Source organism: Salmo trutta, chromosome 23, assembly GCF_901001165.1.
Source record: "Salmo trutta chromosome 23, fSalTru1.1, whole genome shotgun sequence".
NCBI classification, from domain to species: Eukaryota; Metazoa; Chordata; class Actinopteri; order Salmoniformes; family Salmonidae; genus Salmo; species Salmo trutta.
The window spans coordinates 43,517,789-43,537,830 of record NC_042979.1 but is presented as its reverse complement, the minus strand read 5'-3'; the positions used below and the strand labels follow the sequence as shown (position 1 = coordinate 43,537,830).

At 44.1% G+C, this 20,042-nt stretch overlaps 1 protein-coding gene across 2 annotated transcripts in view; it reads left to right on the top strand.

Annotated features, from left to right (window-relative positions):
- cdc42se2 (CDC42 small effector 2) overlaps positions 1 to 20,042 on the top strand; it is an 86,190-nt gene that overhangs the window by 56,686 nt on the left and 9,462 nt on the right. For both annotated transcript variants that reach the window (XM_029710468.1, XM_029710470.1), the window contains one exon: positions 1,444 to 1,702. In XM_029710468.1, coding sequence (XP_029566328.1) covers positions 1,649 to 1,702 — 54 coding nt within the window. In that variant the 5' untranslated portion in view covers positions 1,444 to 1,648. The remainder of the gene's footprint in view (positions 1 to 1,443; positions 1,703 to 20,042) is intronic.

The window sequence follows — 20,042 nt, the reverse complement described above, 5'->3', positions numbered from 1 at the left end:
GCTCAGTTCAACACTGAATGAAAATGAGGTGTTTTCGGAAAGTAGAAAGTAAGTAATATGAGCAACAACAACAAAAATATGACTCGGCGATTCGTAACGTTTTGAATCGATTTTCTGACCCCTGCCTGTAGTTCTCACAGAAACCACTTTGTCACCATTTTGTCCCTCAACACTTTCCCTGGTTGTCACTACTCTTGCTCAACAACAACAAAAATACCATCTGTCTCATCACAATTTAAGTCACTCCCCAAAAAATGATTTTGAGGTAGGGTTGCGTTTTACCCCAAGTTATCCTACATTTGACCCATGTTACATTTAGCCCCACTCTCCCCTATGCATTCACTGTGTGAGTGGTAACGTGCTTAACCATGCATATTTAGGAATTGAGAAATAAAGTAGGAATGGAAAGTTTGGATCGCCGTCTTTTTAACAATGAGCCGTTAAAACTGCTGTGTTGTGCATTGGCTGCTTGTCAGAATGCAGGTTTCCCTCCCTGTGGCACTGGTAACTTGGATGTGCCTGGAGAGGGATATTTCTCTAGCCTAGAACACACAACAACAACAACCCGACTAGGTAAATAGATCAACTATTCTACACTGGGGTTGTCAGACTCATTACTCCTTTTGTTTGCAGAGGAAAAGTAAATGTGGATTGTTCTAGTATCTTCAGTGTGCCTCGATAGAATATTTTTTTTTTCCTTCATGTTTCATATTTTTGGGGAGCAATCACTTCTCAGAATACCAATGGACTCACCTTCACGTCTCAGAATACCAATGGACTCACCTTCACGTCTCAGAATACCAATGGACTGACCTTCACGTCCCAGAATACCAATGGACTCACCTTCACGTCTCAGAATACCAATGGACTCACACTTAAGCTCGACTGAGATGACTGCTGAAAAAGTGAAAGTCCCAGACAGTCTATTGCACATTTATTTTCCCTTAAGAAAACAAGTATGAGAACACCAACATATTTGCTATTATGTGTGGTTGCACAAGGCCAGGTGTTAATGTGAATCGTCTTGGCCTTAGGTAGTGTTGGACACTAGCCGAAGGTAGCCGAGCAATACACTTCTATTGTGTCTGTGTAGGTCACCAGACTCAGTGGCATATGCCTGTACTCCCGGCTCATTGTGAGTAAAGTAGCACCACAGCTAAGTAGAGAATAGTGTCAAACACAGGAGCCTGCGGCCAGTCTCTCCTGTCTTAAGACAAGGAATATCTCGAACCTAGATAGTGACTACTTGGAGAACCTTACGCATACACTGCTTTTCGAGCATTTGTGTGTATGCACGACTGCACGTGTGACTGTGTGTATGCACAACTGTGTGTGTGTGTGACTGACTGTACACTTGAACACATTTCACGTGTGTATTGGTAGTGTTAATGTGACGACTGTACAAACGGTCAGCTCACCTCTTGCCTCTCCTCTCTATCCCAGGTGTGACTGACCCGGTCAGGAGCCTACTGCCCTGAGAGGCTGTCTGGATCTCTGCCTCCTCCTCTCAGGCTACGTCCCCCACCCCCACCCACCCAGGCCTGCGCTACAGTACCCCGTCCCCCACCCCACCGTGGGACTTTGGAGCATCATCCTAGCCTAGCAGTGAGGGATACTAGACCCTGGAACACGTTAAGCCTGCTAAGTGATGAGCGAGTTCTGGTTGTGTTTCAACTGCTGTATTGCAGAGCAGCCCCAGCCGGTAAGTGACCCCACAACCAATTGAGTCATTTTATGTCACACTTTTTAATAGCGCTGTAGTATAGAACACACACATTTAACTACGTGATTAGTGTTTGTTAGAGGTTTCTAAGCTCACTCTTATTAGTTCAAATGTAAGTATGTGACACTCAGGATCTGGGTTAAGTGTGTGTGAACTGCCTGTAGTGGCCTGTATCCTCCAACTCAGAGACTGCTACGCCTCAGACCCTTATCCCCAGACCCCAGACCCTTATCCCCAGACCCCTAGCCTCAGGCCCCAGACCCCTAGCCTCAGGCCCCTGGCCCCAGACCCTTAGCCCCAGACCCCTAGCCTCAGGCCCCAGACCCCTAGCCTCAGGCCCCAGACCCCTAGCCTCAGGCCCCAGACCCCTAGCCTCAGGCCCCAGACCCCTAGCCTCAGGCCCCAGACCCCTAGCCTCAGGCCCCAGACCCCTAGCCTCAGACCTTAGCCCCTGGCCCCAGGCTTCAGGCCCCTGGCCCCAGGCTTCAGACCCCAGGCTTCAGGCTTCAGGCCCCAGACCCCTAGCCCCAGGCTTCAGGCCCCAGACCCCTAGCCCCAGGCTTCAGGCCCCAGACCCCTAGCCTCCACCAGTGTACCATAGGGCTCGGTGGAGAAATGATCCTAACATCCATCAGACTTTCAGATCTAGGAGAAACGTCTTGGGGTAGGAGCTGGTGTCCGTCTTGGGGTAGGAGCTGGTGTCCGTCTTGGGGTAGGAGCTGGGGTCCGTCTTGGGGTAGGGGATGGGGTCCGTCTTGGGGTAGGAGCTGGGGTGGGTCTGTGTTATGTGGGGTGGATTAGGTCTGTTTTAAACACCCGAGCAAGGCAGGAGATGTTACATTTTTGTTGTTGAAAATGTTCTAATTTTGAAATCAGTCCCATCCATCAACTACAGTACAGATTGATTTATTTGAATGTTGAGAAACATGCTCCCTCTTCCAACAAGTAGGATGCTGTGATCCCCAGTGTGTGTGTGTGTGTGTGTGTGTGCACTGTGTTGCTTTTTGTACCGTCTCTGTGCAATGTGAATGCCCTCCCTCTAGGCCTAAACTTTAAAATCATTACACATCCCAGGAGATGGCTGCTGTCACAACACATTAATCCTCAACCCCCCCATTCCCAGTCTGATCACACACAACCTGGAAACCTGGTCTAAAAATAGATGGAAATGTGTCTCTGATTAGATTCCTCCACAGCAGAAAATCCTTTGTTCTTGTTCTTCTCTACTTTTGAGTGGTGTCTGGTGTGAGTGGTCTCCAACTGGTTGTCCCCCCCCAGTGTGTGTGTGTGTGTGTCTCCAACTGGTCCCCCCCTGTGTGTGTGTGTGTGTGTGTGTGTGTGTGTCTCCAACTGGTCCCCCCCAGTGTGTGTGTGTCCAACTGGTCCCCCCCTGTGTGTGTGTGTGTGTGTGTCCAACTGGTCCCCCCCAGTGTGTGTGTGTGTCCAACTGGTCCCCCCCCAGTGTGTGTGTGTCTCCAACTGGTCCCCCCCTGTGTGTGTGTGTGTGTGTGTGTGTGTGTGTGTGTGTGTGTGTGTGTGTGTGTGTGTGTGTGTGTGTGTGTGTGTGTGTGTGTGTGTGTGTGTGTGTGCTCGTGCATCCATCTTTCTCCACAGTAAGAGATGAGGTTTTCCTCCCTCTGCCTTTTATGGCCAAAGCATTTGAAGAATCCTGAGCGGTTTTTTTTCGGCTCTGTCCAAGCTGAGAGTTGATGATTCTGCTAAGCTTGGCCGACCATAGGGCAGAGACGAGCCCCCGTCCCTGCAGGAGGACTTTTGGTAGGCAGTCATTGAAAATAAGAATTTGTTCTTAACTGACTTGCCTAGTTAAATAAAGGTTAAAAAAAAATTTAAATAAAGGTTAAACATTTTTTACCTGCGTGCGTGCATACGTGTGTGTAGGACAAAACACACATCACGACGAGAGACAACACTACATAAAGAGAGACCTAAGGCTGCAACACATGACAATAACATGGTAGCAACACATGGCAGCAGCACAACATGGTAGCAGCACAAAACATAACGCTAAGCTTGGCCGACCACAGGGCTGAAACCCTTGTCGTCTGTCATACATGTAGCACAGCAAACAATTCACTCTCCCTTCCCATCTGACAAAACATACTGCTTCACACTCAAATGATTGGTTTGTTGACCGTTCTATTGAATAACTATGTTAATAGACTCACCAAAGGCTTCCTGAGGATCACAAGGCCTCTCCATGACGAATCCTGTCATGTCTATAGTCATACACACAACTCCATTTAGGTGAAGACGCGCTGTATTAACCGATGGAAACTGGATTGATCTGCAGGATGATAAGGAGGATGATGGGCAAGGATTTTAAGTAGTGCTTTAATAGGCCTTGGAGTAGGCTAGAAAAACACTTGTCTTCAAAACAATACTAACCCACCCACCCCTGCCCAACTAAGGAAACTATTTATTGCAGGTGGAAGCTGCTTCGCTGTCCTTTCTACTATAAGCCACAGGCTAACAACTTCACATAAGCATAGATTGATAAAGAACGAATATCTGAAAATAGTTGTATTAGAATATTTTACTTTTTTATTTCCCTTTTTTTTACTGTTTCCTCCTGAATTTACACTGAACAAAAATATAAACTCAACATGCAATAATATTTACTGAGTTACAGTTCATATAAGTAAGTCGGTCAATTGAAATAAATTCATTAGGCCCAAATCAAATTTGATCGGTCACATACACATGGTTAGCAGATGTTAATGCGAGTGTAGCGAGATGCTTGTGCTTCTAGTTCCGACAGTACAGTATTATCTAACAAGTAATCTAATAAATTCACAATGACTACCTTATACACACAGATGTAAAGGGATGAATAAGAATATGTACATATAAATATATGGATGAGCGATGGCCGTGCGGCATAGGCAAGATACAGTAGATGGTATAGAATACAGTATATATGACATGAGTAATGTAGGATATGTTATGGCGTTATATAAAGTGACTAGTGATACCTTTATTAAATCCATTTATTAAATGTATTAAAGTGGCCAGAGATTTGAGTCTGTATGTTGGCAGCAGCCTCTCTATTAGTGATGGCTGTTTAACCTCACTAGGGTAGTAGGCACTATTTTCACCTCCGGATGAAAAGCGTGCCCAAAGTAAACTGCCTGTTACTCAGGCCCAGAAGCTAGTATATGCATATAATTGGTAGATTTGGATAGAAGACGCTCTAAAGTTTCCAAAACTGTTAACATAATGTCTGTGAGTATAACAGAACTGATATGGCAGGCGACAACCTGAGAAAAATCCATCCAGGAAGTGGGATTTCTTTATGTTTGTGGTTTTATATTGAATGCCTTTACAGTATCCATTGACTTAGGACTCAAATTGCACTTCCTATGGCTTCCACTAGATGTCAACAGTCTTTAGAAATTGTTTCAGGCGTGTATTCTGATAAATGAGGGAGTAAAACCACTCTGAGTGAGTGGACCCTGGGAAGTCCCCAGACCTGTTTTCTGCGCACGACCGAGAGCGCGCCTTTATTGTTTTTCTTTTATATTGACGACGCTATTGTCCGGTTGAAATATTAGCGATTTATTTAGGCCAAAAACAACCTGAGTGTTGACTATAAACATCGTTTGACATGTTTCTACGAACTTTACGGATACTATTTGGATTTTTCATCTGCCTGTTGTGACTGCCTTTGAGCCATTGGATTACTGAACAAAACGCACCAACAAAACGGTTTTTGGATATAAAGAGGGACTTTATCGAACAAAACAAACATTTATTGTGTAACTGGGAGTCTTGTGCGTGCAACCATACGAAGATCATCAAAGGTAAGTGATTCATTTCATTGCCATTTCTGACTTTTGTGACTAATCTACTAATCTGGATGTTGGCCAGGTGGGATGCTACCATCCCAGGTACCCATAAGAAGTTAAGTCTGATGGCCTTGAGATAGAAGCTGTTTTTCAGTCTCTCTGTCTTAGCAATGATGCACCTGTACTGACCTCGCCTTCTGGATGATAGCGGGGTGAACAGGCAGTGGCTCGGGTGGTTGTTGTCCTTGATGATCTTTTTGGCCTTCCTGTGACATCGGATACTCTAGGTGTCCTGAAGGGCAGGTAGTTTGCCCCCGGTGATGCGTTGTGCACACCGCACTACCCTCTGGAGAGCTTTGCGGTTGAGGGCGGTGCAGTTGCCGTACCAGGCGGTGATAAAGCCTCTCGATTGTGCATCTGTAAAAGTTTGAGGGTTTTAGGTGACAAGCCAAATTTCTTTAGTCTGCTGAGGTTGCGCCTTCTTCACCACACTGTCTGTGTGGATGGACCATTTCAGTTTGTCCGTGATGTGTACGCCAAGGAACTTAACTTTCCACCTTCTCCACTACTTTCCCGTCGATGTGGATGGGGGGGGGGTGTTTGCTCCCTCTGCTGTTTCCTGAAGTCCATGATCATCTCCTTTGTTTTGTTGACATTGCGTGAGAGGTTATTTTCCTGACACCGCACTCCGAGGGCCCTCACCTCCTCCCTGTAGGCCATCTCGTCGTTGTTGTATAATCAAGCGTACCACTGTAGTGTTGTCTGTAAACTTGATGATTTGAGTTGGAGGCGTGCATGACCACGCAGTCATGCGTGAACAGGGAGTACAGGAGAGGGCTGAGAACGCACCCTTGTGGGGCCCCAGTGTTGAGGATCAGCGGGGTGGAGAAGTTGTTTCCTACCTTCACCACCTATGGGTGGTCCGTCAAAGTCCAGGACCCAGTTGCACAGGGCGGGGTCGAGACCCAGGGTTTGGAGGGTACTATGGTGTTAAATGCTGAGCTGTAGTCAATGAACAGCATTCTTACATACGTATTCCTCTTGTCCAGATGGGATAGGGCAGTGTGATGGCAATTTGCATCTGTGGACCTATTGGGGCGGTAAGCAAACTGGAGTGGGTCGAGGGTATCCGGTAGGGTGGTGGTGAAATGATCCTTGACTAGTCTCTCAAAGCACTTCATGATGACAGAAGTGAGTGCAATGGGGTGATAGTCATTTAGTTCAGTTACCTTAGCTTTCTTGGGAACAGGAACAATGGTGTCCATCTTGAAGCATGTGGGGACAACAGACTGGGATAGGGATTGATGAATATGTCCATAAACACACCAGCCAGCTGGTCTGCGCATGCTCTGAGGACGCGGCTAGGGATGCCGTCTGGGCCGGCAGCCTTGCCAGGGTTAACACGTTTAAATGTTTTACTCACATTGGCCACGGAGAAGGACAGCCCACAGGCTTTGGTAGCGGAACGTGTCAGTGGCACTGTATTGTCCTCAAAGCGATCAAAGAAGTTGTTTAATTTGTCTGGGCGCAAGACGCCGATGTCCGCAACGGGGCTGGTTTTCTTTTTGTAGTCCGTGATTGACTGTAGACCCTGCCACATACGTCTCGTGTTTGAGCTGTTGAATTGCGACTCTACTTTGTCTCTACTGACGCTTTGCTTGTTTGATTGCCTTGCGGAGGGAAAAACTACACTGTTTGCATTCAGTCATGTTTCCAGTCGCCTTGCCCTGATTAAAAGCGGTGGTTTGCGCTTTCAGTTTTGCGCGAATGCTGCCATCAATCCACATTTTCTGGTTAGGGAAGGTGTTAATAGTCACAGTGGGTACAGCATCTCTGATGCACTTGCTAATAAAGTCACTCACCGAGTCAGCATATACATCAATGTTACTGTCTGAGGCAATCCGGAACATATCCCAGTCCACGTGATCGAAGCAATTTTGAAGCGTGGAATCCGATTGGTCAGACCAGTGTTGGTTAGACCTGAGCACAGGCATTTCCTGTTTTAATTTCTGCCTATAGGATGGGAGCAACAAAATGGAGACATGGTCAGATTTGCTGAAGTGAGGGTGGGGGAGGGTATTGTATGCATTGCGGAAGTTAGCATTCTGGACCATTGCTACTCTATCAATCAGCTTGTGTCGCGCATTCGATATACTGATAGAATTTAGGAAGCCTTGTTCTCAGATTAGCTTTGTTAAAATCCCCAGCTACAATAAAGGAAGCCTAATTTCTTATTCACAATCTGGATTTCACATGACTGGGAATACAGATATGCATCTGTTGGTCACAGATACCCTTTGAAAATATAAAAGTCGGTGTGGATCAGAACCAGTCAGCATCTGGTGTGGCCACCATTTGACATCTCCTTCCCATATAGTTGATCCGGTTGTTGATTGTGGCCTGTGGAATGTTGTCCCACTCTTCAATGGCTGTGCAAAGTTACTGGATATTGGCGGGACCTGGAACAGGCTGTCGTACATGTCGATGCAGAGCAAACATGCTCAGTGGGTGACGTCTGGTGAATATGCAGGCCATGGAAGAACTGGTACATTTTCAGCGTCAGGAATTGTTTACAGATCCTTGCAACATGGGGCCGTGCATTATCATGCTGCAACATGAGGTGATGGTGGCGGTTGAATGGCACAACAATGGGCCTCAGGATCTCGTCCCGGTATCTCTGTGCATTCAAATTGCCAGCGATAAAATGCAATTGTGTTCATTGTCCGTAGCTTATGCCTGCCCATACCATAACCCCACCGCCACCATGGGGCACTCTGTTCACAACGTTGACATCAGCAGACCGCTCGTCCACATGACGCCATACACGCTGTCTGCCATCTGCCCGGTACAGTTGAAACCAGGATTCATCTGTGAAGAGCACAGTTCTCCAGTGTGCCAGTGGCCATTGAAGGTGAGCATTTGCCCACTGAGTTGGTTACAATGCCAAACTGTAGTCAGGTCAAGACCCTGGTGAGGATGACGAGCATGCAGATGAGCTTCCCTGAGACGGGTTGTGACAGTTAGTGCAGAAATTCTTTGCTTGCGCAAACCCACAGTTTCATCAGCTGTCCAGGTGGCTGGTCTCAGCTGGGCTGGCGTGGTTACATTTAGTCTGCGGTTGTGAGGCCGGTTGGATGTACTGTCAAATTCTCTAAAATGATATTGGAGGCGGCTTATGGTATTGAACATTCAATGAACATGCAACAGCTCTGGTGGACATTCCTGCAGTCAGCATACCAATTGCGTGCTCGCTCAACTTGAGACATCTGTCATTGCGTTGTGACAGAATTGCATATTTTAGTGGCCTTTTATTGTCCTCAGAACAAGGTGCACCTGTGTAATGATCATGCTGTTTAATCAGCTTCTTGATATGCCACACCTGTCAGGTGGATGGATTATCTTGGCAACGGAGAAATTTGTGCAGAAAATTGTAGAGAAATAAAGTTTTTTTGAATGTAGAACATTTCTGGGATCTTTTTATTTCAGCTCATGAAACATGGGACCAACACTTTACATGTTGCGTTTATATTTTTGTTCAGTTTAGGAAGATGTGTTTAACAGAAATGAGTTGTACATTCCCCTAAGCAGTGCATGTGTGGTTCTCTGTGTGTGTCTGTGTGGCGTGTGCGTGATTCTGTGTGTGGTATGCGCTTGTATGATTGTATGTCTGTGAGAATGAAACTTTGTGTATGAATGAGCTTGTGTGTGAGCATCTCTTTGTTCCAGATTTACCTAACCCAGATTAGACTAAATTGCTAAAACAGGCATTGCACTTCTGATGAGCGGTGATGGGGAGGCCTATATAAATTAGACCATCCAGTAAGGAGAAGAGCGCCTGAGGACATCCTCACGTGAACACTTTCCCCATCTACACCCAGAGCACTAGTGTGTCCTCATTCTGGGATGCCCAGCAATATGCCACATCCATCATTCTCATTCCGGGATGCATAGCAATAGGCCACATCTAGCATTCTCTCCACATTTTATAACCTTTGTATTGTTTTATGATAGTCATATGGTCATTTTAACAGGTTCTTTTATCCAAAGCAATTTCCAGTAAACTGTGGTGCTTGTGGGATTCAAACCAACAACCCTGATGTTACCCCTGCCAGGCTCTGTGGGAACTGAATGATCAGTGGTGTGTTAATGGAAATAATAAAGGCCTACGTCATGCTGTTCATCCCAATAGCTTAGTGCTCTGCACTGCCTTAAAGTATTCACACCCCTTGACTTTTTCCACATTTTTACAGCCTGAATTAAAAATGTATTATATTTCTATTTTGTGTCACTGGCCTACACACTATACCCCATAATGTCAAAAGTGGAATTATGTTTTTAGAATTTTTTTTACAAATTGAATTTAAAAATGAAAAGCTGAAATCTCTTTAGTCATTAAGTATACAACAGAATGTCGCCGGAGGAGATGGCTGCCGTTTTACGGGCTCTTAACCAATTGTTCTATTGTGTGTTTTTCGCATTATTTGTAACTTATTTTGTACATTAATATTTCTGCCACTGTCTCTTATGACCAAAAATAGCTTCTAGATATCAGGACAGCGATTTACTCGCCTTGTTCTGGACGAAGATTTTTTCTTTAACGAGTCGGATGCGAAGGATTTACTTCAGACATCCGACAAGGCCCTCATCCCCGTCATTCACAGGAGAAAGAGATGGAGATATCGGGGAAGTAGTTCTGGGTGCCTTGTAAGGATCTGACGCACAGTCATTGGATAACAAAATAGACGAGCTACGATTATGAATATCCTGTAATATCTTATGTTTCTCCGAGTCGTGGCTGAACGACATACAGCTGGCGGGGTTTACGCTGCATCGCCAAGATAGAACAGCTGCCTCCGGTAAGACAATGGGTGGTGGTCTGTCTATATTTGTAAACAGTTGGTGCACAAAATCTAATATTAAGGAAGTCTCGAGGTTTTGCTCACCTGAGGTAGAGTATCTCATGATAAGTTGTAGACCACACTATTTACCAAGAGAGTTGTCATTTATATTCTTCGTAATTGTCGATCTACCACCGATGCTGGCACTAAGTCCGCACTCAATGAGCTATATAAAGCCATAAGTAAACAGGAAAATGCTCATCTAGAGGCGGCGCTCTGAAGGGCTTGGGACTTTAATGCAGAGAAACTTAAATCAGTTTTACCTAATTTCTACCAGCATGTCACATGTGCAACCAGAGGGGAAAAAAACTCTAGACAACCTTTACTCCACACACAGAGACGCGTACAAAGCTCTCCCTCACCCTCCATTTGGCAAATCTGACCATAATTCTATCCTCCTGATTCCTGCTTACAAGCAGGAACTAAAGCAGGAAGCACAGGTGATGTGGTAAATAAAGAAGTGGTCAGATGACGCAGAAGCTAAGCTACAGGACTGTTTTGCTAGGACAGACTGGAATATGTTCCGGGATTCTTCCGATGGCATTGAGGAGTACACCACATCAGTCGCTGGCTTCATCAGTAAGTGCATCGATGACATCGTCCCCACAGTGACTGTACATACATACCCCAAACAGAAACAAAGAATTACAGGCGATATCCGCACTGAGCTAAAGGGTAGAGCTGCCGCTTTCAAGGAGCTGGACTCTAACCCGGACGCTTATAAGAAATCCCGCTATGCCCTCAGACGAACTATCAAACAGGCATGAGAGCATCAGCTGTTCTGTATGACTGTGTGATCACGCTCTCCGTAGCCAATGTGTGTAAGACCTTTTAAACAGGTCAACATTCACAAGGCTGCTGGGCCAGACGGATTACCATGTCGTGTACTCCGAGCATGTGCTGACCAACTGGCAAGTGTCTTCACTGACATTTTCAACCTGTCCCTGACCTGAGTCTGTAATACCAACATGTTTCAAGCAGACCACCCAAGAACACTAAGGTAACATGCCTAAATGACTACCGACCCGTAGCACTCACGTCTGTAGCCATGAAGTACTTTGAAAGGCTGGTCATTGCTCACATCAACACCATTATCCTAGAAACCCTAGACCCACTCCAATTTCCCGTACCGCCCCAACAGATCCACAGATGATGCAATCTCTATTGCACTCCACACTGCCCTTTCCCACCTGGACAAAAGGAACACCTACGTGAGAATGCTATTCATTCACTACAGCTCAGCGTTCAACACCATAGTGCCCTCAAAGATCATCACTAAGCTAAGGACCCTGGGACTGAAAACCTCCCTCTGCAACTGGATTCTGGACTTCCTGACGGGTCGCCCCAGGTGGTAAGGGTAGGTAACAACACATCTGCCACGCTGATCCTCAACACTGGAGCCCCTGAGGGGTGTGTGCTTAGACCCCTCCTGTACTCCCTGTTCATCCATGACGGCATGGCCAGGCACGACTCCAACACCATCATTAAGTTTGCTGGCGACACAACAGCCTGATCACCGACAACTATGAGACAGCCTATAGGGAGGAAGTCAGAGACCTGGCCGTATGGTGCCAGGATCACAACCTCTCCCTCAACGTGATCAAGACAAAGGAGATGATTGTGGACTACAGGAAAAGGACGACCGAGCACGCCTCCATTCTCTTAGACGGGGCTGTAGTGGAGCAGGTTGAGAGCTTCAAGTTCCTCGGTGTCCACATCTCCAACGAACTATCATGGTCCAAACATACCAAGACAGTCATGAATAGGGCACGACAAAGCCTATTCCCCCTCAGGAGACTGAAAAGATTTGGCATGGGTCCTCAGATCCTCAAAAGGTTCTACAGCTGCACCATCGAGAGCATCCTGACTGGTTGCATCACTGCCTGGAATGGCAACTGCTCAGCCTCCGACCGCAAGGCCCTACAGAGAGTAGTGTGTACGGCCCAGTCATCATGGGGACCAAGCTTCCTGCCATCCAGGACCTCTATACCAGGCAGTGTTAGAGGAATCCCCTAAAAAGTACCAGAGCACCAAGTCTACGTCCAAAAGGCTTCTTAACAGCTTCTATCCCCAAGCCATAAGACTCCTGAACAGCTAATCAAATGGCTACCCAGACTATTTGCATTGTCCCATCCTCTCTTTTACGCTGCTGCTACTCTCTGGTTATTATCTATGCATAGTCACTTTAATAACTCTACCTACATGTACATATTACCTCAATTACCTCGACTAACCTGTGCCCCCACACATTGACTCTGTACCGGCACCCCCTGTATATAGCATCGCTGCTGCTCTTTAACTATTTGTTATTTTTCTTTTTTTACTTATCTATTTTTTAATTATCACTTATTTTTCTTAACTGCATTGTTGGTTAAGGCTTTGTAAGCATTTCACTGTAAGGTCTACACCTGTTGTATTCGGCGTATCTGACAAATTATTTGATTTGATTTTCTAAGTAAAAATGTGCTTAAACAAGTCACATAATTAGTTTCATGGACTCACTCTTCGTGCAATAATAGTGTTTAACATGATTTTTGAAGGACTACCTCATCTCTGTACCCCACACACATAATTATCTGTAAGGTCCCTCAGTCAAACAGTGCATTTCAAACACAGTATCAACCACGAAGACCAGGGGTGTTTTCCAATACCTCACAAAGAAGGGCACCTATTGGTACATGGGTAAAAAAAAAATGAAAGCACATATTGAATATCCCTTTGAGCATGGTGCAGTTATTAATTATACTTTGGATGGTGTATCAATACACCCAGTCACTACAAAGATACAGGCATCCTTCCTAACTCAGTTTCTGGAGAGGAAGGAAGCCGCACAGGGATTTCACTATGAGGCCAATGGGGACTTTAAAACTGTTAGAGTTTAATGGTTGTGATGGGAGAAAACTGAGGATGGATCAACAACATTGTAGTTACTCCACAATACTAACCTAAATGAGAGTGAAAAGGAAACCTGTACATAAAAAAAACATATTTCAAAACATGCATCTGTTTTGCAGTAAGGCACTAAAGTAAAACTGCAAAAAATGTGGCAAAGAAATTAATTTCATGTCCTGAATACAAAGCGTTATGTTTGTCAAATCCAACGCAACACATCGGAGAACCACTCTTCATATGTTCAAGCTTCATGTTATGGGTATGCTTGTCCTAGTCAAGGATATTGGCAAGGACTAGGGAGTTTTTTAGGATAAAAAGAAACAGAATAGAGCTAAGCACAGGCAAAATCCTACAGGAAAACCTGGCTCAGTCTGCTTTCCACCAGACACTGGGAGACATTCACCTTTCAGCAGGACAACAACATTAAACACAAGGGCAAATATACACTGGAGTTGCTTACGAAGACCACATTGAATGTTCCTGAGTAGGGCTGTGGCGGTCACGAAATTTCGTCAGTCGGTGATTGTCAAGAAAATAACTGTTGGTCTCACGGTAATTTACCATTTAATTAATATAAACACATTTAGGATCTCCTGGCTTCCACATAGTCTACAAGCCATTTAAAAAAGTCTAATAAATCCATCTAATATAGCCTACACCTTCACAATAAATCCATTATTCATTTTAGACAGGTCTACACAAGCATGATATGAAGAAAATGTAGTTCAGAAGAAAATAATAGCATTTGAGGGAGCATGCTGCTATTCTGTGTTTAGCGGTTTAAAAAAGAAATGGCTCCTCCTATGTGCTTAATTTAGAGTTATTAATGTAACTTTAGTTCTACAAACATTGGGCTTTTTGTTTAGATTTTTTTATTGCGTTGTAAGGCTGCATGATGAGACTAATGATGATTTGAAAAAAGTTGCTTGAAAGTCATGAGCTCTGCTTTGTTTTTTTGCCCAGGCGGTACACTCCAATAGTCTCTCATTCACAATTTGACAAGCACTTGATAATGCCTCAAATTTTCTTAAAACTTATAGGCCCATGGGCTAGGTTACATGAGGTGTGTGACTATGATTCCAAAAAGTTGCAAAAAAGGCATTGTTTCTTATGCTGGGTATCATTCACAAGTGAAAGACTAATATTGTCACCCATCAGACTATTCTTGATTTAATCTTGTCTTTACATATACTAAATAATATACAGTACCAGTCAAAAGTTGAGACACCTACTCATTCAAGGGTTTTTCTTTATTTTCTTCATTGTAGAATAATAGTGAAGACATCAAAACTATGAAATAACACATATGGAATCATGTAGTAACCAAAAGTGTTAAACAAATCAAAATATATTTGAGATTCTTCGAAGTAGCCACCTTGATGACAGCTTTGTACACTCTTGGCATTCTCTTAACTAGCTTCATGAGGAATGCTTTTCCAACAGTGTTGAAGGAGTTCCCACATATGCTGAGCACTTTTTGGTTGATTTTCCTTCACTCTGCTGTCCAGCTCATCCCAAACCATCTCAACTGGGTTGAGGTCGGGTGGTTGTGGAGGCCAGGTCATCTGATGCAGCACTCCATCACTCTCCTTGGTCAAATAGCCCTTTACACAGCCTGGAGGTATGTTTTGGGTCATTGTCCTGTTGGAAAAATAAATGATAGTACCACTAAGGGCAAACCAGATGGGATGGCGTATCCCTGCAGAATGCTGTGGTAGCCATGTTGGTTAAGTGTGCCTTGAATTCTAAATAAATCAGACAGTTTCGCCAGCAAAGCATCATCACACCACCACCTCCATGCTTCACTGTGAGAACCACACATGAGATCATCCGTTCACCTACTCTGCGTCTCACAAAGACAGCGGTTGGAACCAAAAATCTCACATTTTGACTCATCAGATCAAAGGGTGGATTCCCACCGGTCTAATGTCCATTGCTCGTGTTTCTTGGCCCAAGCAAGTCCCTTCTTATTATTGGTGTCCTTTAGTAGTGGTTTCTTTGCAGCAATTTGACCATGAAGGCCTGATTTCACGCAGTCTCCTCTGAACAGTTGATGTTGAGATGTGTCTGTTACTTGAACTCTGAAGCATTTATTTGTGCTGCAATCTGAGGTGCAGTTAACTCTAATGAACTTATCCTCTGCAGCAGAGGTATCTCTGGGTCTTCCTTTGCTGTGGTGGTCCCCATGAGAGCCAGTTTCATAGTTTGTTTTTTGCGACTGCACTTGAAGAGACTTTAAAAGTTCTTGACATTTTCCGCATTGACATTGACTGACCTTCATGTCTTAATGTAATGATGGACTGTTGTTTCTCTTTGCTTATTTGAACTGTTCTTGCCATATATGGACTTGGTCTTTTACCAAATAGGGCTGTCTTCTGTACACCACCCCTTCGTTGTTACCACACAACTGATTGGCTCAAATGCATTAAGAAGGAAAGATATTCAACAAATGTACTTTTAACAAGTCACAGCTGTTAATTGAAACGCGTTTCAGGTGACTACCTCATGGGGCTGGATGAGAGAATGCCAAGAATGTGCAAAGCTGTCATCAAGGCAAAGGGAAACTACTTTGAAGAATCTCAAATATAAAATATTTTGCTTTGTTTAACACTTTTGGTTACTATATGATTCCATGTGTGTTATTTTGATTGCCTCGCCTGGTTCACCAACTACTTCTCTGATAGAGTTCAGTGTGTCAAATCGGAGGGCCTGTTGTCCGGGCCTCTGGCAGTCTCTATGGGGGTGCCACAGGGTTCAATTCTTGGGCCGACTCTTTTCTTTGTATACATCCATGATGGCGCACTTGCTGCTACGCAGACGACACCATTCTGTATACTTCTGGCCCTTCTTTGGACACTGTGTTAACTACCCTCCAGACGAGCTTCAATGCCATACAACTCTCCTTCCGTGGCCTCCAACTGCTCTTAAATACAAGTAAAACTAAATGCATGCTCTTCAACCGATCGCTGCCTGCACCTGCCCGCCCGTCCAGCATCACTACTCTGGACGGTTCTGACTTAGAATATGTGAACAACTACAAATACCTAGATGTCTGGTTAGACTGTAAACTCTCCTTCCAGACTCACATCAAACATCTCCAATCCAAAGTTAAGTCTAGAATTGGCTTCCTATTTCGCAACAAAGCATCTTTCACTCATACTGCCAAACATACCCTCGTAAAACTGACCATCCTACCGATCCTCGACTTCGGCGATGTCATTTACAAAATAGCCTCCAACACCCTACTCAATAAATTGGATGCAGTCTATCACAGTGCCATCCGTTTTGTCACCAAAGCCCCATATACTACCCACCACTGCGACCTGTACGCTCTCGTTGGCTGGCCTTCGCTTCATACTCGTCGCCAAACCCACTGGCTCCAGGTCATCTACAAGACCCTGCTAGGTGAAGTTCCCCCTTATCCCAGCTCGCTGGTCACCATAGCAGCACCCACCTGTAGCAAGCGCTCCAGCAGGTATATTTCACTGGTCACCCCCAAAGCCAATTCCTCCTTCGGCTGCCTCTCCTTCCAGTTCTCTGCTGCCAATGACTGGAACAAACTACAAAAATCTCTGAAACTGGAAACACTTATCTCCCTCACTAGCTTTAAGCACCAGCTGTCAGAGCAGCTCACAGATTACTGCACCTGTACATAGCCCATCTATAATTTAGCCCAAACAACTACCTCTTCCCCTACTGTATTTATTTATTATGCTCCTTTGCACCCCATTATTTCTATTTCTACTTTGCACTTTCTTCCACTGCAAATCTACCATTCCAGTGTTTTACTTGCTATATTGTATTTACTTCACCACCATTGCCTTTTTTTGCCTTATCTCACCTCATTTGCTCACTTTGTATATAGACTTATTTTTCTACTGTATTATTGACTGTATGTTTGTTTTACTCCATGTGTAACTCTGTTGTTTTATGTGTCAAACTGCTTTGCTTTATCTTGGCCAGGTCGCAGTTGTAAATTAGAACTTGTTCTCAACTTTCCTACCTGGTTAAATAAAGGTGAAATATTTTTTTTAAATTATTTCTTCATTTTGTCTTCACTATTATTCTACAATGTAGAAAATAGTAAAATAAAGAACACCCCTTGAATGAGTAGGTGTGTCAAACTTTTGACTGATACTGTTTGTGTGACATTTGTTACCATGCACCTATATTGAAACGGGGCAGCGGGGGGAAAAATACATATCTATGCACTTAAATAGCGAATGGTTTATTTTCATGCCAGCCAGGTAGGCTATACTCCTGTTGTAAAGAGACATAATATGCTTAATATTACGAAAGTTGAGAAACAAGTATAGTAGGTGTTATAGAGTGATAAATGATGCTGGCTCATCTAACCAATAGGTGGCGCTATCACCGGTCCTAGGTTGGTGACCGTTCTGTGAGCAATAGAGAGAGTTAACTATTGGTCTCTATGATAGATAGTGGTGTAAATCAGTTCCTAATAAATGACAAGTAAAGATTACATCCTGTGTCCTCCAATTATTTGTTGGTCTATTCAAGATACTACAGTAGGCCTAGCCTATAGAAAGCTGATGGCATCCTCCTCTTTTTATTAGCGGCCATCACTCTGTTTTCTCCTGCAATTTCATAGCCTAAAGAAATGTTGCGCAAAATAAGCTCATGAGCTCTCATGAAGTGTTTTTTTTATTCGATTTCGTTTGCATTGATGTCAGAGTGATTAGAGGGACAATAGAGTGCTGAGTACCAGGCAGTTAGTAAGTTTGGTAGGCTGCTAATGACCAGCATCAGCATCAGAGCTTGGAGAAGCCTAATTACCATGACTAAACGGTCATGTGGAATTTGACCGCCGGTGTGGCAGTGATACGGTCACAACCCTCCTGGAGAACTACTCGGTCTGCAGGCTTTGCCTGATTCAGATCCTGATGGACCACTGCTTATTAGTCAGATGGGTTAGAGCAGGGCTGGAACAAAAGCCAGTAGCTCCCCTGGTGAAGGGTTGGCCGCCCCGGCCTCGAACATTTTGGCTAAAATTAAAGCTATGTAGAACTAAATCGGGATCCACATCAGCTAGTAGTAAAGATATGTAGAACTAAATCAGGATACAAACCAGCTAGTAGTAAAGATATGTAGAACTAAAATCAGGATACAAACCAGCTAGTAGTAAAGATATGTAGAACTAAATCAGGATACAAACCAGCTAGTAGTAAAGATATGTAGAACTAAAATCAGGATACAAACCAGCTAGTAGTAAAGATATGTCGAACTCAAATCAGGAATCAAACCAATAGTCTGAGCCTCATAACGTTGTGGTTTAATTAGAACTATGTTGGACTTATAGATAATCAAACGGTGAGAATTGCGATTAGTACCCTGGATTTGCCGTTATTGACATAATTGGCATCTAGATCACCATTTACTATGGTTAATTCTGACCTGAGGCCACCCACCATATGCTGCTGCCCAGTTCCATCACGCTCAATATTGTGTTTAATGAGCACAGAGGTCATGCTGAATGGAAGTCCTGAACATGCAAGCCACACCAGACGGTCTGGATCATAGTGTTGGATGAACTGTCAAAATAAACCTGGAAGGATGAATTACTGTTATGTCATCTGAAATACTAATTGAACTAATTGAGAACCAAATGAGCGTTGTCTATTTATGTCGTAGGTTAGTTTTCCCCTAATATAGGCTATTTGAAGCTAAAAGGCTTCTTGATTTAGGTTTAGATCCTGCGGACCACTAACTTGTAGCTCTCATCTTTTTCAGGACCGTCTTAAGCCCTTCTGTGAGTGAAAACACTGGAGCGGAAATTAAGCACCTCATTGTTTCGCCGGCCAGATATAATTACATTAACAAGTCATTCGATAACCCACTTTAATACCAAGGAAACGTACTCGAAAGGTCCGTGATGTCATGATCACGATGAGAACGTTATGACTCCTCCCTAGCAACAGAGAGTGTTCCGTTGCTAGGCTAACAGATTTCCATTTGAGTTCACACAGGAGCTTCCAACTTTTTTATTTCCTGTGCTCACAAACTGGAAAACTATTAAACCATTATATTAAATGAGTCATAATGTACACTGGGTCTATAGTTTTTGTTTTTACTCTCCTAATTGTATCTCACCTCAACATTATCAGTCAACTGCATTTCATGTGGCTTGAAACAACAATGCATCAACTGCCTTTACGGTCTTTAACCGTAAAACTCTTGTGAACTTTCAAATGAGAGAAATTATATTCCTGGTAGTGCTTCTGACATGTAGGGGCTAGTCTTTGTTATTACTGTTGATCTATAGATGATCTCACTAGCACTCTGAGTCAGTCTGTCTCTCTCTGGCTGTGTGTGTGTGTGTGTGTGTGTGTGTGTGTGTGTGTGTGTGTGTGTCTCTTTCTCTGTCTGTCTCACTCTCACGCTCTCTCTCTCTTTCCCATACATACACACTTCTAGAGCTTTTTTTTCTTCATAAAATGCTCCTTCAGACTACATTAGATTGTTTTGTTTTTTTAAATCTATGAATAAGTATGAAAGTGTTGCCTGTGAAAGTAGAGAAGGAGGGGAGCCGCCCTGGCTTGTCCCGACACCAGGCCTCAATTATATATTTAGTACTCCTTTTTGACCCTCTCCTCACCGGCTCGGCAGTACTGTTAAACTGACAGGCTATCAAACTGCTAAAGGAGGTTGATTCCCGGCGCTTGGAAGCCCATGGAAATCTCACTAATGAGCCATTGGAATCTC